The 25,581-nt window shown below is 37.0% G+C and overlaps 1 protein-coding gene across 1 annotated transcript in view; it reads left to right on the top strand.

Moving 5' to 3' along the window:
* Positions 1-1,466: 1,466 nt before the first annotated feature.
* The window catches only part of LOC121375203 (cytochrome P450 4B1-like), a 29,873-nt gene continuing 5,758 nt past the window's right edge, over positions 1,467-25,581 (top strand). Inside the window, exons 1-9 of the mRNA XM_041502502.1 lie at positions 1,467-1,579; positions 6,765-6,942; positions 8,209-8,291; positions 9,615-9,758; positions 10,196-10,302; positions 16,257-16,369; positions 18,563-18,675; positions 20,467-20,609; positions 23,040-23,164. Of these exons, the coding sequence (XP_041358436.1) occupies positions 6,784-6,942; positions 8,209-8,291; positions 9,615-9,758; positions 10,196-10,302; positions 16,257-16,369; positions 18,563-18,675; positions 20,467-20,609; positions 23,040-23,164 (987 nt within the window). The 5' untranslated portion in view covers positions 1,467-1,579; positions 6,765-6,783. The remainder of the gene's footprint in view (positions 1,580-6,764; positions 6,943-8,208; positions 8,292-9,614; positions 9,759-10,195; positions 10,303-16,256; positions 16,370-18,562; positions 18,676-20,466; positions 20,610-23,039; positions 23,165-25,581) is intronic.

Here is a 25,581-nt window from a genome sequence, read left to right on the forward strand (position 1 = left end):
TACCAGCCTGTAGACTGATGGCCTGCCACGACGCCACCGAGGCCGGTTTAATTGGGTATTAGCACGAAAATAAATTGAAATGAAATTATTGTGCTTATGACACACTTAGTTATCAGCTTAAATTAATTTTACTAAAATATTTCATTAGTGTTTGGTGAAAATGGAGGGCCGTACCCAACCTAGAGGTCTAGTGAAAAGAGGGGCACGGGATTTAGCTCAGTCGGTTGAGTGCTCGCTTGAGGTGCTTACGTCGCAGGATCGAACCACCTTGGTGGATCCATTCAGCTGATTGGGTTTTTTTCGTTCCAATCAGTGCACCAGAACTGGACAAAGGCCGTGGTATGTGTTTCCTGTGGGAAAGTGCATATAAAAGATCCCTTGCTTCATTAGGTAAAATGTAGCGGGTTTCCTCTGATGACTACGAGTCAGAATTACTAAATGTTTGACATCCAATAGCCGATGATTAATTAATCAATGTGCTCTAGTGGTGCCATTAAGCAAAACAAACTTTTAGTGAAAAGATAATTAGGATAATACTTATAAAACGTTTAATGTCTAGATTGAAAACTCTAAGGGAGTGTCAGACTTGAACGCCATAGCAACGTCATACAAATTGTATCCTACACATATGACATCATTAGAGATTTAGCTCCAAAATTTCACAAACACTGGCTCGGGAAAGAAATATACACGGTTGGAGTTTCTGGGTGTTTGGTTAGTTTAATATTAAATTACTAGATGGAACGAGTCGAGCATGCTATGGTGTATTGTGTGTGGTGTTGAGCGCGCTATATATGCCACATTGCATGTTGTGCTGTGTGTCTTAGTAGCCACCCATAAATCCCAGTTAGGACGAGACCGTGACAAGGTCGGGGTTCAAATTGTGCTGGCGATGCCCGACAACATAGAGCGCTACATGAGCATTACATATGCCGTGTCATGGGATCTTGGGAAGTCCTCACCCACCCGCATAACATTTGGGAAATTCATCCCTCTTTTGTGAAACGACGTGTTTTATGACGATATTATAACACTAGTGAAAGTGTTTTCAAACTTGACCACAAACGAACTTTTAAACTAAAGGGGCACTTTTTCTTGCCGTGATTTGGTGCCAGCTTGATCCGTTATCTCAGTTACGCATCCTGGTAATATTAATTGACTAGTTGCTTTTTTTGTTTGTGACAATGAAAATAAATCACACTGGCGTAGGAAGCGGGGGCGGGGGTAAGGGGGGGGGGGGGGGTATGTGCCGCTACTTTGTAGAAGCAGCGATTTTTAAAATATATTTATACATGTATACATATATATATATGCGAGCGCGCGCGCGCGCGTGGGTATATGGTATATGGTCAAAACGTTAACATTGAACCGGTATTTCTTGTAAGGTAATACAATAATAATCCTATTACTTGTATGCCTGCACTTCACAAAGTTGTGTGCTCTATTGGATTGGGAGGAAATAACGTCTATAACTGCTTCCTGTTATCATGACTCAGCAGAAATCTACCAAAACAAACTTTTATCATTTGTTTCTGTTAATCTGATACATTTTCAAATAATTTTTCAAATTCATTTCACGGTAGATATATTGGATTAGTTATTTATGTGTTTTAAAATTGTATAATAATTACTGTCATCACTTTTAGAATGTGTTATTTATATAATTAGTTCAGTTAAATATGTCTTCCTGATAATCATAATGATAATGCTGATTGAACATGTTGAACTTGAACTGATTAATGGATGAGGGTGCAGTCGCTCACTCAGTCACTGCTATCAGCTTTGCTGTTATCCCTTTTCTTTTCCATTAGTATACTTTGTAACAAAAACTATACACGAGAGAGAGAGAGAGTAAGTAAGTGACGGACTCCAGTCACGGAGGGAGTGATGGAGATAATGATACTGGGACTGGGCTAGATGCACGAGCTGAGGGGCGGGCCTGGTCATGTGTGATTTTTAATGTTTTGCTTGACAGCCGATAGTCCCCATGGGCATTGATCGGTGGGGGCCTCTCTGCAGTTTTCTACTTTGGGGGGGGGGGGGGGAGCAACAATTTGCCAGATTATCTACTTAACTTTAAAACTTGTAAAAACCCAGTTATTTTCAAACAAAATATCAATGATTGCATGAAATTATTTCGCAAGTTGTTTCTAAAATTTGCTATTAGTGAACTTGGCGAGTGCCATAGCTATCCCTGAAGAGTGTGTGGGGGAGGGGGGAGAAGAATGAGAGAGAAATAAATGTATGTGCTTCAATTTTCAATGTTATTTCACAGTTGTCAGAAGTAGGTGTCAAATGCAATAGCACTTGCACTGAGACGGGACAGTTAAACATGATTGCAAACTCTGGATCTTTTGCTTTAATTGGAGTGTAATTCCTTGGTAACTTTCTCAAAAAGAATAATGATATTATTAACAACCATTTACATATAAGCTCCCTGGTACTACTATATTTGTTTTATGGGGTCAATAAACTTTATTTAAATAAACAAAAAAATAATAATAATATAGTAATAATAATTTACATATAATCTCGTGACTTGCTCTGCAGTAAGAAAAGTCTGTTGTCAGTGGATTGCTACTGTTGAAATGCCGATTACATTGTACTTTGACTATAAGTAGGCATGTGTGCAGGAATTTATAGCTCAGGGGTTTAGTCATGCTCTTGTGGAAAATATATTGACAAAAAAGAAAATTTTAATTTGCTGGAGCACAGGTTAGCAGGGTCGACCCCTGAAACCCACCCCCTGTACATGTGCCTGCTATAAAAAGTTTTTTTTTTGTTTAACGACACTACTTGAGCACATTGATTTATTAATTATTGGCTATTGGATGTTAAATATATGGTAATTTTGACACAGTCATAGAGATGAAACCCACTACATTTTTCCATTAGTAGCAAGGGATCTTTTATATGCACCATCGCACAAACAGGATAGCACATACCATGGCCTTTGATATACCAGTCGTGGCGCACTGGCTAGATCGAGAAATAGCCCAATAGGTCCACCGACGGGGATTGATCCTAGACCAACTGCACATCAAGCGAGCCCCTTCCCTGCTGTAAGACTCCATTATATGGAGTTATGTGGGATAGAAAATTACACCCAAGGTAGAAATTTCCACCACTGAAGATGTACTTTTTGTATCCCACATGGTGGGTTATGATGGAGCCTTTTTCTCCCATCCATTCGGTGATATCTGTTATAGCTGTCTTTCTTGGGATTGCTTTGTCCTACATGTATATATATATACGGTATATATATACTTACGGATGAAAGAAAGTTAAAGTTTGTTTTGTTTAACAACACCACTAGAGTGCGCCGATTTATTAATGATCGGCTATTGGATGTCAAACATTTGGTAATTCTGACATATAGTCTAAGAGAGGAAACCCACTACATTTTTTCATTAATAGCAAGGGATTTTTTTTGCACCATCCCACAAACAGGATAGCACATACCACGGCCTTTGGTATACCAGTGATGGTGCACTGGCTGGAAGAAGAAATAGCTCAATAGTCCAGCGATTTACCACTGAGCACTTGACCACTGGCCTATGTCCCGCCCCAGTAAATAACCCACATCTAGACCAGTGTCTATTAAATATGGGACCAGTTCAACTGGTTTGGGATTCAAAATGCACACAGTTGATAGATGTAGACAAAATGTTATAAAGACTTGACAAAAACACCAGTGGAACCAAGTAAATAACCCACATCTAGACCAGTGTCTATTAAATATGGGACCAGTTCAACTGGTTTGGGATTCAAAATGCACACAGTTGATAGATGTAGACAAAATGTTATAAAGACTTGACAAAAACACCAGTGGAACCAAGTAAATAACCCACATCTAGACCAGTGTCTATTAAATATGGGACCAGTTCAACTGGTTTGGGATTCAAAATGCACACAGTTGATAGATGTAGACAAAATGTTATAAAGACTTGACAAAAACACCAGTGGAACCAAGTAAATAACCCACATCTAGACCAGTGTCTATTAAATATGGGACCAGTTCAACTGGTTTGGGATTCAAAATGCACACAGTTGATAGATGTAGACAAAATGTTATAAAGACTTGACAAAAACACCAGTGGAACCAAGTAAATAACCCACATCTAGACCAGTGTCTATTAAATATGGGACCAGTTCAACTGGTTTGGGATTCAAAATGCACACAGTTGATAGATGTAGACAAAATGTTATAAAGACTTGACAAAAACACCAGTGGAACCAAGTAAATAACCCACATCTAGACCAGTGTTTATTAAATATGGGACCAGTTCAACTGGTTTGGGATTCAAAATGCACACAGTTGATAGATGTAGACAAAATGTTATAAAGACTTGACAAAAACACCAGTGGAACCAAGTAAATAACCCACATCTAGACCAGTGTCTATTAAATATGGGACCAGTTCAACTGGTTTGGGATTCAAAAAAAATGTTATAAAGACTTGACAAAAACCCCAGTGGAACCAAGTAAATAACCCACATCTAGACCAGTGTCTATTAAATATGGGACCAGTTCAACTGGTTTGGGATTCAAAATGCACACAGTTGATAGATGTAGACAAAATGTTATAAAGACTTGACAAAAACACCAGTGGAACCAAGTAAATAATCCACATCTAGACCAGTGTCTATTAAATATGGGACCAGTTCAACTGGTTTGGGATTCAAAATGCACACAGTTGATAGATGTAGACAAAATGTTATAAAGACTTGACAAAAACACCAGTGGAACCAAGTAAATAACCCACATCTAGACCAGTGTCTATTAAATATGGGACCAGTTCAACTGGTTTGGGATTCAAAATGCACACAGTTGATAGATGTAGACAAAATGTTATAAAGACTTGACAAAAACACCAGTGGAACCAGCAAATGAACTGTTTAAAGTATAATTTCAGTCTCAACGAATGAGAAAAAAAGGACTTTTCCCCACCTCTTTTGGAACCCAATTTTTTTGTTCTCTCTTATGCCCTACGTAAAGGATATCTAACAATGAGGATAATATATTTTAAATGGTTAAATAACAAAATACACTAATTACTATTGAGGTTGTAGCTTTAAACAATATGCAAGGGAGTCAATGCCAATGAGCCAACATGTTCTTTTCCTAAACAGTATTTAACACAAGTTTAACCTTATTTTAACTCTCTTTTTTTTCTTTTTTTTAATATTTATTTTCCCCAGTCCATTCTGACCATGTCAAGGTTGGGGAGCCTTGAATTCATGGCCTTACTTGAAAGTGATATAATTTATACACAAGTACATATATCTAATTTGTGGTATAATAATGTTATATAGTCGTATATAACAATTTGATACATAAATACTGTAATGTTTCTGTATAAATTAAAGATTGGCAAAAAAAACCAAAACAAATTGCTATGACGCATAAAATGGAAAGGACTGGGAAATATAGGAGAAGAAGAAAGAACACATAATAATAAATTGATAAATAAATAAACAAACAAACAAACAAAATAAAACAAAACAAAATAAATACATGGGTGGGGGGGTAATTTATACTAGCGCGAAACGAAAAAGACCTGGAATTCGAAACAAGCTATTGTTAGGAAATATGTTTCAATCAAAGAGATTAAGCCATGGTGTCCATTGTTCATTAAAAATTTTGTAATTGCAATTCTTGTATAAAATAAATCTTTCTATTTCAAACTTGTTTCGCAAAATATTTTTAACTCCATTGATACTTTCATACAATAGATATAATATTTAATGTTGATAATCAACCAATTTACAAAGTTACTATTTTCGTTATTGATCATACCAAACATAGCAATATCTTGACTAAAAGTAATGTCAATTCCTGTTTCAGTCAATATCCATTCTCGTATTGATTCCCAAATGTGGTTAACCTTGTTACAGTCAAAGAAAAGATGTAACGTTTCACATGAAGCTTTGCAGAAGTCGCAAGCATTAGAATCCACGTAGCATATCATATACAAAAATGTATTAGTAATTAAGATTCTGTGTACTATTCTATACTGAAACCATGATAATGTTGTGTCTTTTACACATCGAAAAGGAATAACATAATAATTTTTCCATTTCTTTGTATCATACATGTATCCTTCATTTGCAAATGGTGCAGAGTAAAGATTTTGGTAAAACGTCTTTGTTTCTTTTAAGATTTCTTTCTGATCCATAACCTCTGTTCTATTGTCCAACTTAATTTTTGATATTAATTTGCTAAAATAATTCTGAGATTCTAAATTGCAGAAATACTTAGTTGGCTTTTCGTCCTCTTCTATCCACTTTGACCTTGACCTAATATAATGACATTTGAGTTTTTCTTTTCACAATTCTAATAATTTGGACTTTTTACTTTTGATTTTTTCCCAGTCAATTGTATTTTCATTGTCCTCTAAAGATTTAATTTCATTGCATATATTTTGTTCTAATTCGGTGCTTTTTTTCTTCTTATACACAAAAAAAAAAAATACTTTCGCTCCTTATTTCCATAAGTAATGTTTCTAAGAAGAGTTGATTATTTATTATAAGATGTATTTCTTTCTTTCTTTCTTTCTTTTTTAACCTTATTTTAACTTTATAATGCTGATTATTCTGTTAATTTAAATCAATATATAAGAATATTTGCTAATAGAAAAATGTAGCAGGTTTCCACATAGACTTAGCAAATGTTTGACATCCAGTAGCTAATAAATTGATTAATAAATCAATAGTGGTGTTATTAAACAAAACTAACTTTTAACTTCTTTTTTTTAATTTCAGACTCGACGTCTCATTGCTCATGATGATCACCATTATCCTACAGCGTCTGCAGGACCTGTATTCAGAAGCTCAAGGGGCAGTAACTTGGATGAATGTCTTGATATATGGCTCAATATTCACAGCTACATGGATGGTTTACAGACTTGCGATCTACCCGTACATGTCTGTCCTCAGGAAGGTAGGTCCATATAATATTGTACCTGGTATCTGGTTAACACCTGATTTCATGACTGTCGTGATAGTGTTTCACAAGTGCGAGCCATCACATCTCATTCTTTCTCTCCAACTCCCTCACCCTCTTCTCTCTCTCTGCCTCTATCCCACTATCTCTCCCACTCTCTCTTCCACTCTATGTCTCTCTCTAACTCCCTCACCCCCTCTCCCACTCACTCTCTCTGTTCCTCTTCCATTCCCTTACTCTCTCTTCCACTCTGTCTCTCATTCTCTCTGTCTCAACAATGAAAACCATTCAATCACCTTAGGATGCCTTACTACAGCAGCCAGCACCTGTCAAGCTGGAATATGGTTCACCAGTGCACAGAATGAATAAATTCATGGGGGTGGTCTTTTGATAAAGCCAGTCCTGAGTTCCTATATGCAGTACCAAACTTGTGACCCTCAAAAGACTGCAGTGTTGTTACAAGAGTCTTAAGTGGATGTGGTACTAGAGGTATATGATAAAATAAGCCCGATGGAAGTGTACTAAACTAGGTATTTATTATTGTGAGAAGTAAAACGTTCATTGGAAATTCATGCATTTTCGCTAGTCTATGGAATCAGTAAAGCATTGTGACTGTGATACCAGTAAACACCTACACAGTGCAATTCTTAATAGGGTTGATCTATGTCGTGACTACATTTTATTCTTAATTCCAAAGAAAGTTCTTATGAACAAATTGATTGTCTTGTACCCTGTACTTAAAGAACAGAATGATACAAAACAACTGGCAAGACTCATAATAAACTTTGCAGGTTTACAGATACCAGTACTCTTTTGTGTTACTCGGTGCATATCTTCTGTACATCACACAGCTGATTTACAATAGATGTCAGCTCATCCTGAAGATGACGTTGATTTTCCAGCCACTTCAAAATGTTTGTAATAAAGATCTGTTCAGGGGCTTTATATACCAGAGTAAGACCTCTTGTGTCACAATGAAACTAGCATATTAGAAACAGTTAAATGTTAAATGTTTGTGTGCTTGTGTGTGTGCATAGTCGCTAAATATCTGCCACAGCTTAAATTTAGTAAATCTAACTTCATCATCGCTAAGAAACAACATTATTGGTCTGGAGACAGCCATATTGGAAGTGCTCTCTGCTGTAGTATTTCATTTAGTTTTTTCCCTAGTCATTTATGTTGGGGGTTTTTAATTGTTTTTTTACTTATGCCTAAACCAATTTCAATTTGTTCATGCTTTTTCATTTTCATTCGCTGCTTCAGATACCAGGTAGACAAAGGAATAACATATTTATCGGCAACATGGGAGAAATTTTAAAAGGAGAACCTGTGGATCCATTTGTGAAGTAAGTCGCCCAGTCACACCAGTCCATTTGTCTGTTATTACTAGCAGTCTGTCATTACACTATGTATAATTGTAAGATGGCATTCACAATTACCAACATTGTCATATAAAGTGTATACAGTACTATTTTCTGATATCACATCAATAAAACGTGTACATCAAGAATGTTGAATGCAACTTGAACAGATATTTGTAAAATCAGTTATAGAAATAATATGACACAGGATCCTATAGATGTACATCAAACATTGAATGTGTATTTTTGATTCAAATGATGTTCACAGTATTTTATCATAATACAATGTAGATCTTCATTTCAGTCAAATTGGTGGTCCAATCTCTTTGTAACAGAGCCCACAGTAGGTCTGAATGTGATTGAAGATTGATTCATTCAATCAAATTGGTGGTCCAATCTCTTTGTAACAGAGCCCACAGTAGGTCTGAATGTGATTGAAGACTGATTCATTCAATAATTCCTCATGTAATATGCATTTCTGTGCTAAAGGCAGACATCTGCCACACTAAAAGTTGGTAATTACACTATTAATTAAACGGTAAACCCATGCTTTGTTTGGTGACCTCCCATCATGGGTTTAAATTTGATTTACTGAAAACACCGTATTTCTGTACTAAACTGCCTGTTATGCACAACAGGGCACAATATCTTACAAGAACCATTACTCTGTTCGCGTGTCAATCAGTTACGTGGTGAACAATTAATTTTTAAAATTAAAACTACCCTATTAGAAGTCAAATTAAAAAACAGTTTATTTTTTTAATACATTTGAACTACCAATGTAGCATAGAACCGTACAATTAGTTAGGTCTAACTCATCGGTTACTAGAACTATATTCACGTAACCGAACAATTGGTTACCTAAGTAAAATTCACGTGAATCGACTTTCGGTTACCTAAGATTTTGAAATATTGTCCCCTGCACAATATGGGAGGGGTGTTTGTGTTAGGCTGGGAGTTGTTTTTGGGGTTTAAAAGTCAAATCCATAATAGGAAAAAATGACATCTACAAACATGTATATTTTGACATTCCTGTTTATTTCCAGTTGTAACCTTGCATCATAATGTGCAGTAGGCTTTTTAACATTTTAGTTTGTATATTATACTGAAAAAAGACAGAACAAAAATATAGGGCGGAATTTCAAAGTCTCTTTTAGACTTAAACACATTTAACTATATATACATTTACAATGCTTAAACTCCTGCATTTAAGAAAAAACATGTTTATGTTTATTACGGTATATAAAATCTGAATGTATGTGTTACAAATTAAGGTAAGCACTGACAAATTAACTTGTCTGGTTGCAGGTGGATCACAGAAATGAAAAGCGGATTTATTCGGTATCATCACCTGCTTGGGTACCAGAGAATTGTTGTTGCAGAGCCGGAAGCAATGAAGCACATTCTTATTACCCATGCTAAGAATTACGTAAAGCCGGCTTTTCTATTCAGGTAGGCTAATTAATACAGCACATTTTATTACAGACCCAGTTAATCTTATCATAGCAATAATGACCTTTGTCATCCATTGATTAAAATTTCAACCATTTTAATTGAGCTATTCCATTTCATTTCTTCCTGATCCGGCAGTCCCTTTTTAAAAAAAAATTCTCTGTCCACCTCCACATTCTAGTCCTCGTCTCAAACCATGACTAAAGCTATTACCGTATTTTCCGGTGTATTACATGCACTGGTGTATAAACCGCACCCCTTGTTTTTAGACCAAGTTTCGACCTTTGTTCATACATAAACCGAACCTTTAAATAAGCCACAAATTAAAAAAAAAAATTATATTTATTTATGAATTAGAAGTGCACAGAAGTGACAACAGTCAATTAAATTTGTCAATTGCTGGCTTATTTTGACAAGTGTAAATATTACATTTTCAGAATTCTTATGAGGTTCACTGGCAGAGGTCTTCTTTGTTTGAATGGCCAGGAGCACATATCCCAGCGCAAATTATGTATGAGCTCATTCAAGATGGCCGTGTTAAAAAGTATGTATTCAGCTGTGTCTGGAAATCTTTATGAATGTTAGAATAAAGTATTAGAATATACTGGACTATAATACAGTGAGTTAAGACGTAGATACCAATAGTCACTTGTAACATATGGTATCATGATATCATATTGTATTAACTATGTGGAAAATGTTATAATTACAGGGCAGTATATGTGTGTGTGTATATATATATATATATATATATACTCTTCAAAAGAAGAAACGCAAAACCACATTGTCGTAACATTTGGAGAATTGATTTAATTATTGAATGGTGAGTCCGATAATTACCAAATGTTGCAGGATTGTTCACAATTCACTCTAGTCCATTGTGAGTAAGTGATAGGACACACCACCAAGGTCAAGGTCATCTGGAGTCAATACCGGGTGTGGCCTCCGCGTGTGTTGACAACTGCCTGGCACCGCCTGCCCATTGAAGCAACCAGAGTACAGATGACGTCCCGGGGGATGGTGGCCCACTCGGCCTGCAAGGCTGCTGCCAGCTCGGGCAGGGTCTGGGGCTGTGGTTGTCACTGTCGGAGGCGTCGGTCCAACTCGTCCCATAGATGCTCAATTGGGTTCAAATCCGGTGATATCGATGGCCAAGGAAGGACATTAATGTTGTTGTTCTGTAGGAAAGCCGTTGTGAGACGTGCTGTGTGAGGCCTGGCGTTGTCATATTGGAACACTGCGTTGGCGTTGGCCATAACTGGAACGATGTGTGGCCGGAGGATCTGGTCAATGTAGCCCTGTGCATTCAGGTTGCCCTGCACGTGGACCAGGTCAGTTCTGCCTGTGTGTGAGATGGCTGCCCACACCATGACACTACCCCCGCCGAATCTGTCCACTTCCTGCACGCAGTTTGCCGCATAACGTTCACCACGACGCCTATACACGCGACATCTTCCATCATGACGTCGGAGCAGAAATCGGGACTCGTCACTGAACCACACCTGTCTCCATCGCAGTTGAGGCCATTGTCGATGAATCTGGCACCACTGCAGTCGGAGTCGACGGTGTTGTGGTGTTAAGATGACACCTCGAACTGGACGTCTGGCACGAATTCCTACCTCACGTAGGCGGTTCCGTACGGTCTGGTCGGATATCCTGCGCAAACCTGGTATTGCTGCGGCTGTGGAGGTGGCAGTAGTCAATCGTTCCCGAAGGTGGCGTACCCGGATGTAGCGGTCCTGCCCGGGGGTAGTGACCCGTGGTCGACCGGATCTAGGGAGGTCACGTGTTGATCCATGTTGCTGGTAACGGTCCCACAGTCTGGAGATGGTGCTTGGGGACACATGGAATGCCCTGGCAACGGCCGTTCTGGATTCGCCTGCGTCTAGTCGGCCGATGGCATTGTTTCTCTGCGGTTCACTGAGACGTGGCATGTCCTGGATTGTCAACTGTCGGCCAGATACAGAGGCCAGGCAAGCGAACACCCTGCACTTTTATACTGTCGGTGTTCATGTTGCACGTGCAGACAACGCACGTGCAGTGGTGACATGGTTTGCACATGGCTGCGTTTTTGCGAATATTCACATTTTGGAACTTTATTGTACAGTAGCTGCGTTTTATCGAATGTAACCGTGGGAATGTGTTTGGGACATGCAATGACCTTATATTCACAAAGCATGAACCGGTAGGAAACATAAAATCGGAGTTATAACCCATTTGTACCCTTTTGCGTTTCTTTTTTTGAAGAGTATATATATACTGTAAATCATGAAATTAATGTGTCATGATATTATTGCGTCCGTACATGAGTGAACAAAATTGCGTATTTTTTTTAATGCGTCGGGCAAAAGTCCACATCACATAAAAACCACAGTTGTGTGTTTATTATATTGTTTGGGCTTCATCTTTCATGTTAAAAGAAGTCAGTAGTTGTTTTGACAGCTACTACATAATCTGAAGCTAATCGCATGGTGGGTCGACCAGGAAGCCCTAATTACTTAAAGTAGTGTAATTAGTATAACTACACCTTATTGCACTTTTGTGTGGTGATTGCTTCTAATTAATCCACCAGTAGGAATAAAAGGTAAACGGGTCGCTATTGCAGGGCACAATATTTCACGCGAACGCAGACGTATTATTCTAACAAATGTTTTAGACTGATTTTATACACTTGATGCGCAGCACAGGAATAGACGATAACAAATGCGATATATTGCAACAGTGACAACTTGCGACCAGTCTAACTTAAAATGCCATGTATAGAGTCGAGCCAAATGGTTTGAAGAAATATGCACGGATTGTTGGTTGCGGTTATATAATTTTCTACTGTTTCATTTTTAAAGGAATATATTTAGTAATAAAATTTGTTGATGATAATTTTACAAATGTTCAAAACAGTTTAAATGTATACAGTAATCCAGAAGTGTAAGAAAATTTGAAAAATACTCACATCGCAAAATGAACTTTTTAAAAACAAAACATTTGGAACATCACTGTATTATATAACCGCTATGATATTCCAGGAAAGTGAAAATAGAATGGCACCATCGAAACGAAAGAAAGATTCTTGAAGTATTCACAAAACGACATTTAACAAAAATTGTTTTTGTATTTTGTTTCATCTTTATATTATAAAAGTTTTATTTTATTTAGAAGTATTATAGTAAAATCCTGCAAATTTTTTGTATTGGGAATGAGACTAACCAAATGCGTCAAGTTATTATTGCGTCGATGTGTTTGCCGCATTTTTCGCATTAATTACTTGCTCGCATTAATTTCATGATTTACAGTATATGTATACTACTCAAAAGAATTTAAGGGTCAAAAATTTATAACCAAATAAGTTTCAGAGTGTATTAGATTGATGATGTAAACTACACCAATTTTTTTATTTATTGTTCCATATTTACAAAAAAAACACAAATAAACGTCACTGTATACAAGAAAGTCACATGACATGCTGTCAAAGTTGAAGGTTGTCAAACATGGATTTTACACATTAGAACATTCGTTTAATAGTGTGTGAATCCACCCCTGGCGCGAATACACTCGACACATCGTTGCCTCATGCTGTTGACCAGATGTCTGAAGAACTCTTGGGGAATGGCCTGCCACTCTGCCATAAGAAGTTGACCCAGATCATGAAGGTTGGCCGGAGGGGCATGGTTATCCCAAACTCTCCTGCCTAATTCGTCCCAGGCGTGCTCTGTTGGGGCCAAGTCAGGCGAATATGCTGGCCAATCCATCCTGGCGATACCTTGTTGTCTGAGAAAGTCTGTTACCACCCTGGCGCGGTGGGGTCTGGCATGGTCATCCTGCAGAACTGCCCCGCCGCCAATCTGCTGAAGGCCTGGGAGAACCAACGGCCGGATAATCTCATTCAGATAGCGGATTCCATTCAGATTGCCATCCACCACATAGAGGGGGTCCTGTGGTGGATAGAGATGCCGCCCCACACCATGACGCTGCCACCACCGAACCGGTGACGTTGTCTAACGTTAACGTCAGCGAAGCGCTCCCCAGGACGTCTGTAGACACAAACCCGACTGGCGTTGAACTGGAGACTAAACCTGGACTCGTCAGTGAACATCACTCGACCCCACTGAACACGTTGCCACCGCAGATGAAGCGTGCACCAGTGACGTCTGGCCATTCTGTGACGTGGTAGGAGTGGTGGTCGAACAGCCTGGCGACGGCAGCGTAGATTATTGGCTCTCAGACGATTGCGTATGGTTTGATCAGACACTCGTGTTCCAGTCGCAGTCCGCAGATTGTCACGTAATCGGCGTGCAGTGGTTGTGCGTTGACGTAGAGCCATATTGGTGATGTAGCGGTCCTCTCTATTTGTAGTGCTTCGGGGTCTTCCCGAACGTGGACGATTTCGAACAGAATTGGTTGCTTGGTACCGTTGCCACAGTCGGCCAACGACACTCTGACTGACACTAAGTCTCAGAGCAACATTTCTTTGCGTATTGCCATCCTGAAGCCAAGCAATAGCCCTTCCTCGATCTTCTATAGTCAGTTGAAGTCGTACCATTGTTGAATTTGGAGTGTGCACCGTACACGAACGCAAGCTCCAATTATACAGAAATTCAGCATTGGGAACATGGAATACACGTGCAAAGCATGCAAATGAAGCGCTTTGTGAAAAAGCAAGTTATGGGCACTTAGCAGACCTTTCGCTTTCGCCCTAATTTACGTGCAAATGTAAGCATGTTTTCGCCATTAGAACTAGTCGACAGTGTCAATGACAGTGGATTTTAATTCATTTATGGGTTGCTTAGAGCCACTTTCGTCAAAATGGAACAATACCATGGTGACATTATGGCCTAGCTAATATAATTGACATTCAGAAAATAATGTCGAAAATATCGTCTGACCCTTAAATTCTTTTGAGTAGTATATATCAGGGGTGGGGGAAAATTAAATTGTCAATAGGACCCACTTGATGTCGTCACTACCGGGGGGGGGGGGGGGGGGGGTAGGAATTTAAAAAAAAAAGAACCTATTAAAAACGATATTTGCCAAATAGTTTTTAAAAAAATCAAAGTGATATTTGTATAGTTTTATCTTGAATCATGAACGCGAAACGATAAACATGAAAACGAAAAAAAAAATGTAAAAAAATGATCAGTGAAAACCCCCACAAATTGTATATATTTTACATAATAGAATAAATAATATAAAAAAAGGAATAAAAGTTATGAATTTTAATTCCCATATATGTATAAAAAGTACGAGTATTCAGTACTGTATCCTGAAAATTAATAAAAGATGGCACCGTTGAAGCGTTTGACAGCCTGAGCTAGCACATGTTTAGACAAAGAGAGTAATAACGTCATCACTGATTGGATGAATTTGACCTCTACTAGCTCTTGAGATAACAGTACATGTAGCTGTTCTGCTTACTCCCACTTGTTAAAAAAAAGGTGGAAACCTTTTGTTAATTTTAAAATCCTTTATAATTATTGGATACACTACATTGAACAGTTAAAAATAAATACATTTATAGATTATTGCATTATATTTTATGCTATTTTAAGCAGTTTGTATTGCACAAAAGCCTCTTGCTTCAGACTAGGACACTCGACCCGACATAGCTCCGTACACAGGTGTTGACAGGTGTTGATTGTAACGAGTTGCAAATTCTGGGTCCTTTGTTTTAATTGGAGTGTAATACCTTGATGGCTCTCTAAACCAAGAATGGTGCTATCGTTAATGTCTGTGTAATCTCTTGACCGGCTCAGCGACTTTGACAAATGTCTAGCCTTGTAGCAGTCGACTGACACTACTGTAGGTCCGACTTCAGTGACTGGCGATATACTTAGGCAGACTTTAAAATCACAAACGTCTGAAACACCAGCCATATTGACCACTATTTATTTATTATTTTAAATCATGTACGAGATACCGATGTCTGGGCTGGCCGGTCCCCTTGACCAATAGGAATTTGTTCCAATAATAGAAATGGACAGATGCTTCGGACCGACAAGAATGACAAAAGTGGGACCGGCAAACGCGCGTTTTTTTTAAATAATTTCGGTCTCAGAGATCGAGAATCGGTCCCAGACCGGGAAAAAAGGGCTTTTCCCCACCCCTGATGTATAGATATATATATGTATGTATGTATGTATGTATGTATGTATGTATGTATGTATATATATATATATGTAGTAAAACCCTTTAAAACCAGACCTGTGCAAACCAGAATTTCTTCAAAAATAGATGTTTTTCATGGTCTTTCTTTAAATACCAGTAAGAGTGGAATCTTTCTAAACTGGATACCTCTTAAAGCCAGACTTTTTATATGGCCCCATTGGTGTCTGTACTGAAAACACATCCAGAGTTCATGTCCCCAAATCCTATTACATATCTCGCTTTGTTTGGCAACTCAGCTCATTTTCAGGATTTTTGCAACCCCCTCCCCACTACTTAAAAAATCCTGGATCCACTCCTGCTTAGCTAGTTTATATTTGATTTTTAAATTTTACTTTTTAGACATGGTTCCAACAATGCAGCGACATACAGAAAACTTGATTGGTTTGTGGAAACGTCAGATTGAGGAGAACAATAAAATGCAGCTTCTAGTTAATGGAGATCTTCAAAGAATGGTTAGATGACCTTTCGGGGGTTTTTTTTTCACATTTTAAATCCATATTTTGTTTCTATGAAAATAATTTACTTCATGTGCAGAATTTCAAAACCATTCATCATTTCCATCTGTCATCTAGATGATTAAAAGTAAACTTTTATATCACCTTGCAGTGTCTGCTGATTGGGATTTAAAGCCCCTAACCACCCCCTTGGGTCCGCCACTGATGTATTATTCCTTTCAAACAAAGGAAACTCAATTTATGAAAACTTTCTATAGCAGCCATACTCAGTTAATAATTTTACTTGGTGTCGACAATATGAAATGCTTGTGATCTTAAAGGGACACGCCCTAGTTACGCCGTTGTTTTTTGCTATTAAACCCATTTTTTCATAAATAACCTTGCACTTTACTTACCGTTTATTATTTAGAATATACATTTCCATTCACCTGAAGTGTTTTTTGGTAATCCTGGTAATTCTGGTGTTTGTAATACCACAAAATACATTTTTCGTATTTCTTAAAAAGGCACGTGCCTCTGAGAAAAAAACGTTCAGCAGATAAAGTCTAATCTATTTTTAGAGGGGATATTCCCATTTCAATGTCACAGACATTGGTATACCACGTGACTGTTATTATTTTGGTTCGGTTTGTTTTCTCGTGCACGGTTCGCGCAATCAACATCCGATTTGTTGTCGTTTGCTTGTTGTTCATTTGTGAGGTTTTTCTTCACAGTTCGTGAACATTTTCATTAACAATAAAGTTCAGACAAGTAAGTATCTCAATACAAAACGTTACAAACTCTTAAAACCAATAATTTTGCTAAGTCTTACGATATCTGGAGAGGGGATATAACCTTGGGGGGTGGGGTGGGGGACACAAGCTATATTGTTACCTTTATTTAAATAGAGTAGGGAAGAAAAATCTTACATTTTCGTCCTGGGGAGGGGAAGTACCTCTCCACCCCTGACGACGGCGACGACTACTACTACTACTACTACTACTACTACTACTACTACTACTACTACTACTACCACTACTACTACCACCCACCACCCACCACCAGTAATAAACGGTGCAAGTTATTGCTAATAACTATAGGTTAGGCACTAGTACCCAGTTCCGAATAGCAAATGTAGGCTAATTGCGGTTTATACAAAATATGTAAAATTTATTATTTCAAACACTGTAGTATGGTAAATATGGTCAGTGTCGTCTTATTCCGATTCAAGTATCATGATTGCTGCAGCAGCCACTTCCTAAACAGAAGCACCCATGTTCATAAAGTAACTTCCTGTTCCAAACTCATTCCTTTCGCTGTCCCGGACAGAACAGTTGGAACATGTCCAGGAGAGGTGAAAGGAACGCACCCCAAGTCTGTGCGCACTCTGTGAAATTTGTCGTGATGTAGGCATTTTTGTGCTTCGAGCGACATCTACCGGTGACATCAGAATACTAACTTTCAAAATTATTTCAAGCAATTGGGACATGGGGATTCCCATGGTATTTATCGATATAAAACCTGCTTTTTCACTCCATTTTATAAAAACGTGATCTAAGTTTGTTACAGGTTTGTAGATTAACCAAAATTATAATTTATTTTTGCTGGATGGAACTAGGGCGTGCAGCTTTAAAGATACATGTAAACAAGATCATTGGTAAAACTCGGGCCTGTGAAAATTGCCAGACCAATCGTTTCATTTGTGTATCTCTTACACAAATCTAATTTGGCATAACCTATTGTTTGTTTACATATTAATAGTTGAAGTTCGTTTTTGTTTAACAACACCACTAGAGCACATTGATTTATTAATCATCAGCTACTGGATGTCAAACATTTTGGTAATTCTGACATAGACTTAGAGGAAACCTGCTAAATTTTACTTTTGGTATTCAGGGATCTTTTTTACGCTCTTTCCCACATACAGGATAGCACATACCATGTCCAGTGGTGCACATGGTGTACTGGTTGGAACAGGGAAATGTTTGCATATTAAATTTAGGACATCATTTACATGAAAATGGAGGGTTACCTAAATAGAAATGAGTTACCTGAATATTTGTTTTGCATAACCCATGAAGAAGGGTCACACAAATTTTCAGTTCTCTTGAAAACATTTTATTTAAGGATGGACTAAACACATTTTAACTACAGTTATATGGCGTTCAATTCTCAGAGACATGATATTGTTTTATTTTTATTTTTTTGCAGACTATGGATATCTTATCGGAGTGTGCTTTTGGATATGACACCAACTCCCTGTTAGACCCAGATCAACCTCTAACGAAGGCCGTTCATTACATGATCGGAGGAATGAAACCAAAGTAAACAAATCTAATTCTTCTGGCATTTTTAACTGGCTTACTAAGTTTGGTAAATATATTTTGTACAAACAATGTAATGTACATTGGTTTTTGGTTTTCTTCATAACGGATAAATCTGAAAGAAATTAATAATTCATATTATAATCATTACATTGTATCTGTTTTTCCTTTCTTTCTTTTTTTCACTTATAAAGTATAACATGGTGTTAATAAAGAGAAAGGCCCATAAATTATATAAGAATTGTTTCTCATTTTTTAGGAATTTATACTAGCGATTTTATACTATATTTGTGACTTTTATACATCGATAAATTCCTAAAAAATGAGAAACAATTCTTATAATTACAAACAGTACAAGAAGTGTACCTTAAAACACTCAAAAATAATTTCTTTCGTTCTTACCGTCAACCATGTTCTGTAAATAAGCGTAGGAATACATGTATACATACTATTGGATGTGGGTTTTTTTTAACAGAATAAAAACAAATAAAAAATATATTGTAATTTTTTTTTATTTATAACATGAATATCTCATCCAGTTTCCCTTATTTTTTTAATCGAGAAAACAGGTCACTTCCTTGTTCTATTTTTAAAACGATCACCGAACTGGGTCATTGGGCTTCTCGCCCATCCAGCTAAAAATAGTTCCAATCGATCTTGGTCTTCCGTGATGACGTATTTTTATGAGGTTTATGGAAGGATATCGCTTGGTTTTTTAGTGACGTCAGCCAATCAGAATACAGTAAATCGTATAAATTCGGAAAGTTTGTAATTATAAATAATTGTCATGTCCAAAAAAATCAACAGTATTAGTTGTGTATTGCTTCTGATCAATTTTAGGGAGTAATTATTTACAAATTCTTTAAATATAAATAATTTTGCAACTGAATGTAGTCTTGCAATGTATTTTATCCTTTTAATTTGAAATTTGATTACAGCCTGGGAAAATAATTTGAATGATTTAATAATGTTAATACCTTCTTAAAGCCAGTTGCATGTACTTCTCATTTAAAAAAACAAATTTACTTTACAATAAAATTATAAACCATTAGCGGTAGAGATTAAATCTATTTTACTGTATAGTTTGAATTTCCAATACTGAGTAAAAAGTGTTATTGCTATTTTTTCCCCCACATAAGTGCTGCAAAGAGTCTTACAAAATACATGTACTTACGCTGGGCATTCCAAACTTTATCTAAAAAGAAGGAGGACTTATGCTAGGTTGAGACTGTCAACTGTCAGCAGAAAGTTGGCCAACTCGACAGTTGTGTTGAGTTGTGAATGCACTCAGACTAACAGCTGGACATCAAGTTGAGTTGTAATGTTGTAATACGTATTCATACTAGCAATGAATGTTGGACCCGATTTAGTTTTTGAATTGGATACGATGGGCATCGTTGAAGTCGGATACGAGTGCTCAGACCAACAACTGGACCATTATAGAAGTCGTGATAGCACAAAGTTGGCCAACTTTCTGCTGGCAGTTGGTAGTCTGAAACTAGCATTATACGTGATGTCATTTTAATGCTTTCATCACATACACTATACACAAATAAAACAAATTACTTTACAGAAAATCATACAAATTGTATGTCACTACTCAAGAAAGTTAACTCTTGGTCCTTTAAAACCATTTTAATGCAGGATTTTCAATATTATTAATAGAATGTCATATCACCTGATGACTACTGGGCAAAGCATGTCTTGCCTGGTTTTAACTTTACATTATTATGAAATAAACCTTTAATAGGTAGAGATATACACAAATGTATGTATCCATTTATTTTCTAGATTGCTTCGAATACTGATGCCAAAAATATATGATGCTTTACCGATCAGTGAGAATAGAAAGTTTAAGGAGTATCAAAAGATGTCGGATGAACTTATCAAGAACTTAATAGAAAACAAAAAATCTGTCATTAATGAGGACACAGGTATTTTCTTCTTAGTGCTAGAGAGACTGGGCTGTTTTTATGAAACCTGTTGTAGTTAAATTTAAATGTTTAACTTTGTAAGTGTGTGGAGTTACATATAAGACAAATACAGGTTTTGTAAATTTGGCACAGTGATATTTATCTCGCGAAAATTTTACAAAACTATTATTGTGTTCACTCTTCTTGAGAACCTATTGATAGGAGTGGATGCCACTTAGAAAACACCTAACTGACCCAGATATTATATATTGGACTAAAAAAAAACAATCATGAGATGTTTCTGTTACACACCCAATTTTGGGGCCTTTTCAAAGTCAAGTGGATGCACACACCACTCAAATCGTTTTCCTTTTGATCTTAAGACTCGCTTGATTATGTCCCTTGTCTTTTGTAAATGATCTTAAAGGGACACACCCTAGTTACGTTTATTTGTTAACCATTACGGTATTGTTTTTCACTATTAAACCCCATTTTTCACAAATAAAATTGCACTTTACTTACATTTTATTATTTAGAATACACATTTCCATTCACCTGAAGTGCTTTTTGGTAATCCTGATGTTTGTAAAAGCACGAAATGCATTTTTTGCATTTTTTCACAAAACGTGTTGTCGAGAAAAAAACGTTAAGCAAGCGAGGTCCAATCTATTTTTAATGTCACAGACGTTGGTATATCACGTGACCGTTATCATTTTGGTTCGGTTTGTTTTCTCGTGCACGGTTCGCGCAATCAACATCCGATTTGTTGTTGTTCATTTGTGAGATTTTTCTTCACAGTTCGTGAACATTTTCAGTAACAATAAAGTTCAGACAAGTAAGTGTCTCAATACAAAACGTTACAAACCCTTAAAACCAATAATTTTGCTAAGTCTTACGATATCTGGAGAGGGGATACAACCAGGACAGAACAGTTGGAACATGTCCAGGAGAGGTGCAACGAACGCACCCCAAGTCTGTGAAATTTGTCGTGACATAGGCATTGTTGTGCTTCTACCGGTGACATCAGAATACTAACTTTCAAAATTATTTCAAGCAATTGTGACATGGGGATTCCCATGGTATTTATCGATATAAAACCTGCTTTTTCACTCCATTTGATAAAAACGTGATCTAAGTGTGTTACAGGTTTGTAGATTAACCAAATTATAATTTATTTTCGCTGGATGGAACTAGGGTGTGCGGCTTTAATATCTTTTTATTGTAGAATTTCATGGATTTAAAACAAGTTGTTAATATTAGTTGGGTGCACTTACATGTAGAATGACATAGGTTTTTTATTTTTTATTTATTACATGTAGTTATTTCCCTTTAACATTAGTGGTTTCTGTGAAAGCTACAGACGTAATGTTCAATAATTACTGAAAACAATACAATGGAGAACTTTAACACCAGAGTGAGGTTTTATATAGTTAAGACAAATATATGAATAAATGTTTGCATCCACTAACATTACAAACTGTAAAATGACTGTATTTTAAAAAACTGCTAAACTTTCCATCCACTAAATGATCCATTTTGCAGCATCTTGTAATGTACTTTAGTAGTCTCCAAGCAATTTTGATCTGTTATATTGTACCTTTGTCACATTTTATTTTCCTTACACTTTTGTATTCTTCTTTAAGTTTGGTTTTTTTACATTAATTTTTTTCAAGCCCTGCTACAGCAAAAGGCAGTACGTGACATTTGGGTAAAGAACAAAGTTTATGTATAAACTGGTATTTTAAAATTAGTATCAAAATAATATAGCCAGACACCACAATAATATTTTTCTGAAAGTCTAACTGAGAGAAACAATTTCATTTAGTTGATTAATAAAGCCTTTCCCAAATGGATACAGTCACCAAAAGTGAATTTTTTTTCCCAACTTAACCTAACCTCTCACCAATAGCAGTTATATTTGATTGGCTGTTGTGATATTCAGACCAGCCTATTGAACTAGGGGGAAATGCCATTGGTGAGTGGTCAGGTTAAGTATTCACACACAAAACGATTATCCAATTTTTCTATATTTCTCAAAATTGTTATTCACTACTTACTATCTTATGCCTTAGCAGGGTGGAAGAAAAAACAAAGAAGTTTGTTTTGTTTAACGACACCACTAGAGCACATTGATTAATTAGTCATCGGCTACTGGATGTCAAACATTTGGTAATTCTGACTTGTTGTCAACAGAGGAAACCTGCTACATTTTACTAATGCAGCAAGGGATCTTTTATATGCACTTTCCCACAGACAGGAAAGCATATACCACAGCCTTTGACCGGTTGTGGCACACTGGTTGGAACGAGAAAAACATAAAGACAACTTCAAGAAGATGAAAAAATAAAAGTTGACAAAAGGTACAATATCAGAGTTAAAAACTGCTGAAAGATTATACAGTTGCATTACAAGATAGTGTAGACCATTTATTGTATTCTGTGCTGTTGCTAGATGAGTCCAAGTGCACCGATCTCCTCAGTGTGTTGCTACTGGCTCGCGACGTGGAGACGGGGACTGGGTTTTCTCAACAGCAGCTACGTGACCACGTCTTGACCTTCATGCTGGCAGGACACGAGGTAAACTTTGTTGTATGTCTTGGTGTAACTAAATTACAGTGAACCCTGTTAGTAGTTTTCAGTCCAAGACAAATTCTTTATTTTTTGCTGAGGTATTTTGTGTCAGTCAACCTCTGGTGACATCTCAGTTTTTATGCAATGCCAAGAACCATTGTTCCATGACTGGTATATCAAGACCATGATGTGTTCTCCTGACAAGGGGGAGCTTGCATAAGTACGGTCTCTTGTTGCTCTTCTGTGCAAACCTTGAATTAACTTTGTGGAGTGGGAAGCATAATATTTATTTTGCCCATTCTATTCTGACCATGTCACGGTTGGTGAGCCTTGAATTCATGGCCTTACATTAAAGTGATATCATTTATATACCAGTACATATGTTTAATTGGTGGTATAATAATGTTATACAGTCATATATAACAATTTAATACATAAATGCATTTGTAATGTTTCTGTATAAATTAAAGATTGGCAAAAAACAAAACGAATTGCTATGACTCATTGAATGGAAAGGACTGGGAAATATAGGAGAAGAAAAAACAAAACAAATAAATAAACAAATAAATAAACAAATAAAATAAATAAATAAATACATGGGGGAGGAATTTAAATCTATACTAGCGACCTGGAATTCAAAACAAGCTATTGTTAGGAAATAAGTTTCAATTAAAGAGATTAAGCCATGGTGTCCATTGTTCATTAAAACCTTCATAATTGCAATTTTTGTATAAAATAAATCTTTCTATTCAGTTGTAGAAATTAGTCTCATAATCAGACAGCAGTGCAGAAGACAAACTTGGATTCAAGCCTATGATTTGCATAGTATGTTATCGCTCCTGAAATATGAAAAATTAGGAATCCTGGAGGTATTTCAAATAATATTGTCAAAAATAAGATGGACAGCAAAACCTGCTTGTGAAACTGATTATCAGAAATCATAATGTGCATTTCAAGCAGCACTTCTTGCCTGTTCCCTGTCAGTGTCGAGCCATGCTATAGGAATGTATCAGTAGTTGAAACTGATAATCAGAAATCATATTGTGCATTTCAAGCAGCACTTCTTGCCTGTTCTTATCAATGTCGAGCCGTGCTATAGGAATGTATCAGTAGTTGAAACTGATTATCAGAAATCATATTGTGCATTTCAAGCAGCACTTCTTGCCTGTTCCCTGTCAGTGTCGAGCCGTGCTATAGGAATGTATCAGTAGTTGAAACTGATTATCAGAAATCATATTGTGCATTTCAAGCAGCACTTCTTGCCTGTTCTTATCAATGTCGAGCCGTGCTATAGGAATGTATCAGTAGTTGAAACTAATTATCAGAAATCATATTGTGCATATCAAGCAGCACTTCTTGCCTGTTCCCTGTCAGTGTCGAGCCGTGCTATAGGAATGTATCAGTAGTTGAAACTGATTATCAGAAATCATATTGTGCATTTCAAGCAGCACTTCTTGCCTGTTCCCTGTCAGTGTCGATGCCGTGCTATAGGAATGTATCAGTAGTTGAAACTGATTATCAGAAACCATATTGTGCATTTCAAGCAGCACTTCTTGCCTGTTCTTATCAATGTCAAGCCGTGCTATAGGAATGTATCAGTAGTTGAAACTGATTATCAAAAATCATATTGTGCATTTCAAGCAGCACATCTTGCCTGTTCTTATCAATGTCGAGCCGTGCTATAGGAATGTATCAGTAGTTGAAACTGATTATCAGAAATCATATTGTGCATTTCAAGCAGCACTTCTTGCCTGTTCCCTGTCAGTGTCGAGCCGTGCTATAGGAATGTATCAGTAGTTGAAACTGATTATCAGAAATTATATTGTGCATTTCAAGCAGCACTTCTTGCCTGTTCCCTGTCAGTGTCGAGCCGTGCTATAGGAATGTATCAGTAGTTGAAACTGATTATCAGAAATCATATTGTGCATTTCAAGCAGCACTTCTTGCCTGTTCCCTGTCAGTGTCGAGCCGTGCTATAGGAATGTATCAGTAGTTGAAACTGATTATCAGAAATTATATTGTGCATTTCAAGCAGCACTTCTTGCCTGTTCCCTGTCAGTGTCGAGCCGTGCTATAGGAATGTATCAGTAGTTGAAACTGATTATCAGAAATTATATTGTGCATTTCAAGCAGCACTTCTTGCCTGTTCCCTGTCAGTGTCGAGCCGTGCTATAGGAATGTATCAGTAGTTGAAACTGATTATTCAGAAATCATATTGTGCATTTCAAGCAGCACTTCTTGCCTGTTCCCTGTCAGTGTCGAGCCGTGCTATAGGAATGTATCAGTAGTTGAAACTGATTATCAGAAATTATATTGTGCATTTCAAGCAGCACTTCTTGCCTGTTCCCTGTCAGTGTTGAGCCGTGCTATAGGAATGTATCAGTAGTTGAAACTGATTATCAGAAACCATATTGTGCATTTCA

The sequence above is a fragment of the Gigantopelta aegis genome, chromosome 6 (genome assembly GCF_016097555.1).
Source record: "Gigantopelta aegis isolate Gae_Host chromosome 6, Gae_host_genome, whole genome shotgun sequence".
NCBI lineage: Eukaryota > Metazoa > Mollusca > Gastropoda > Neomphalida > Peltospiridae > Gigantopelta > Gigantopelta aegis.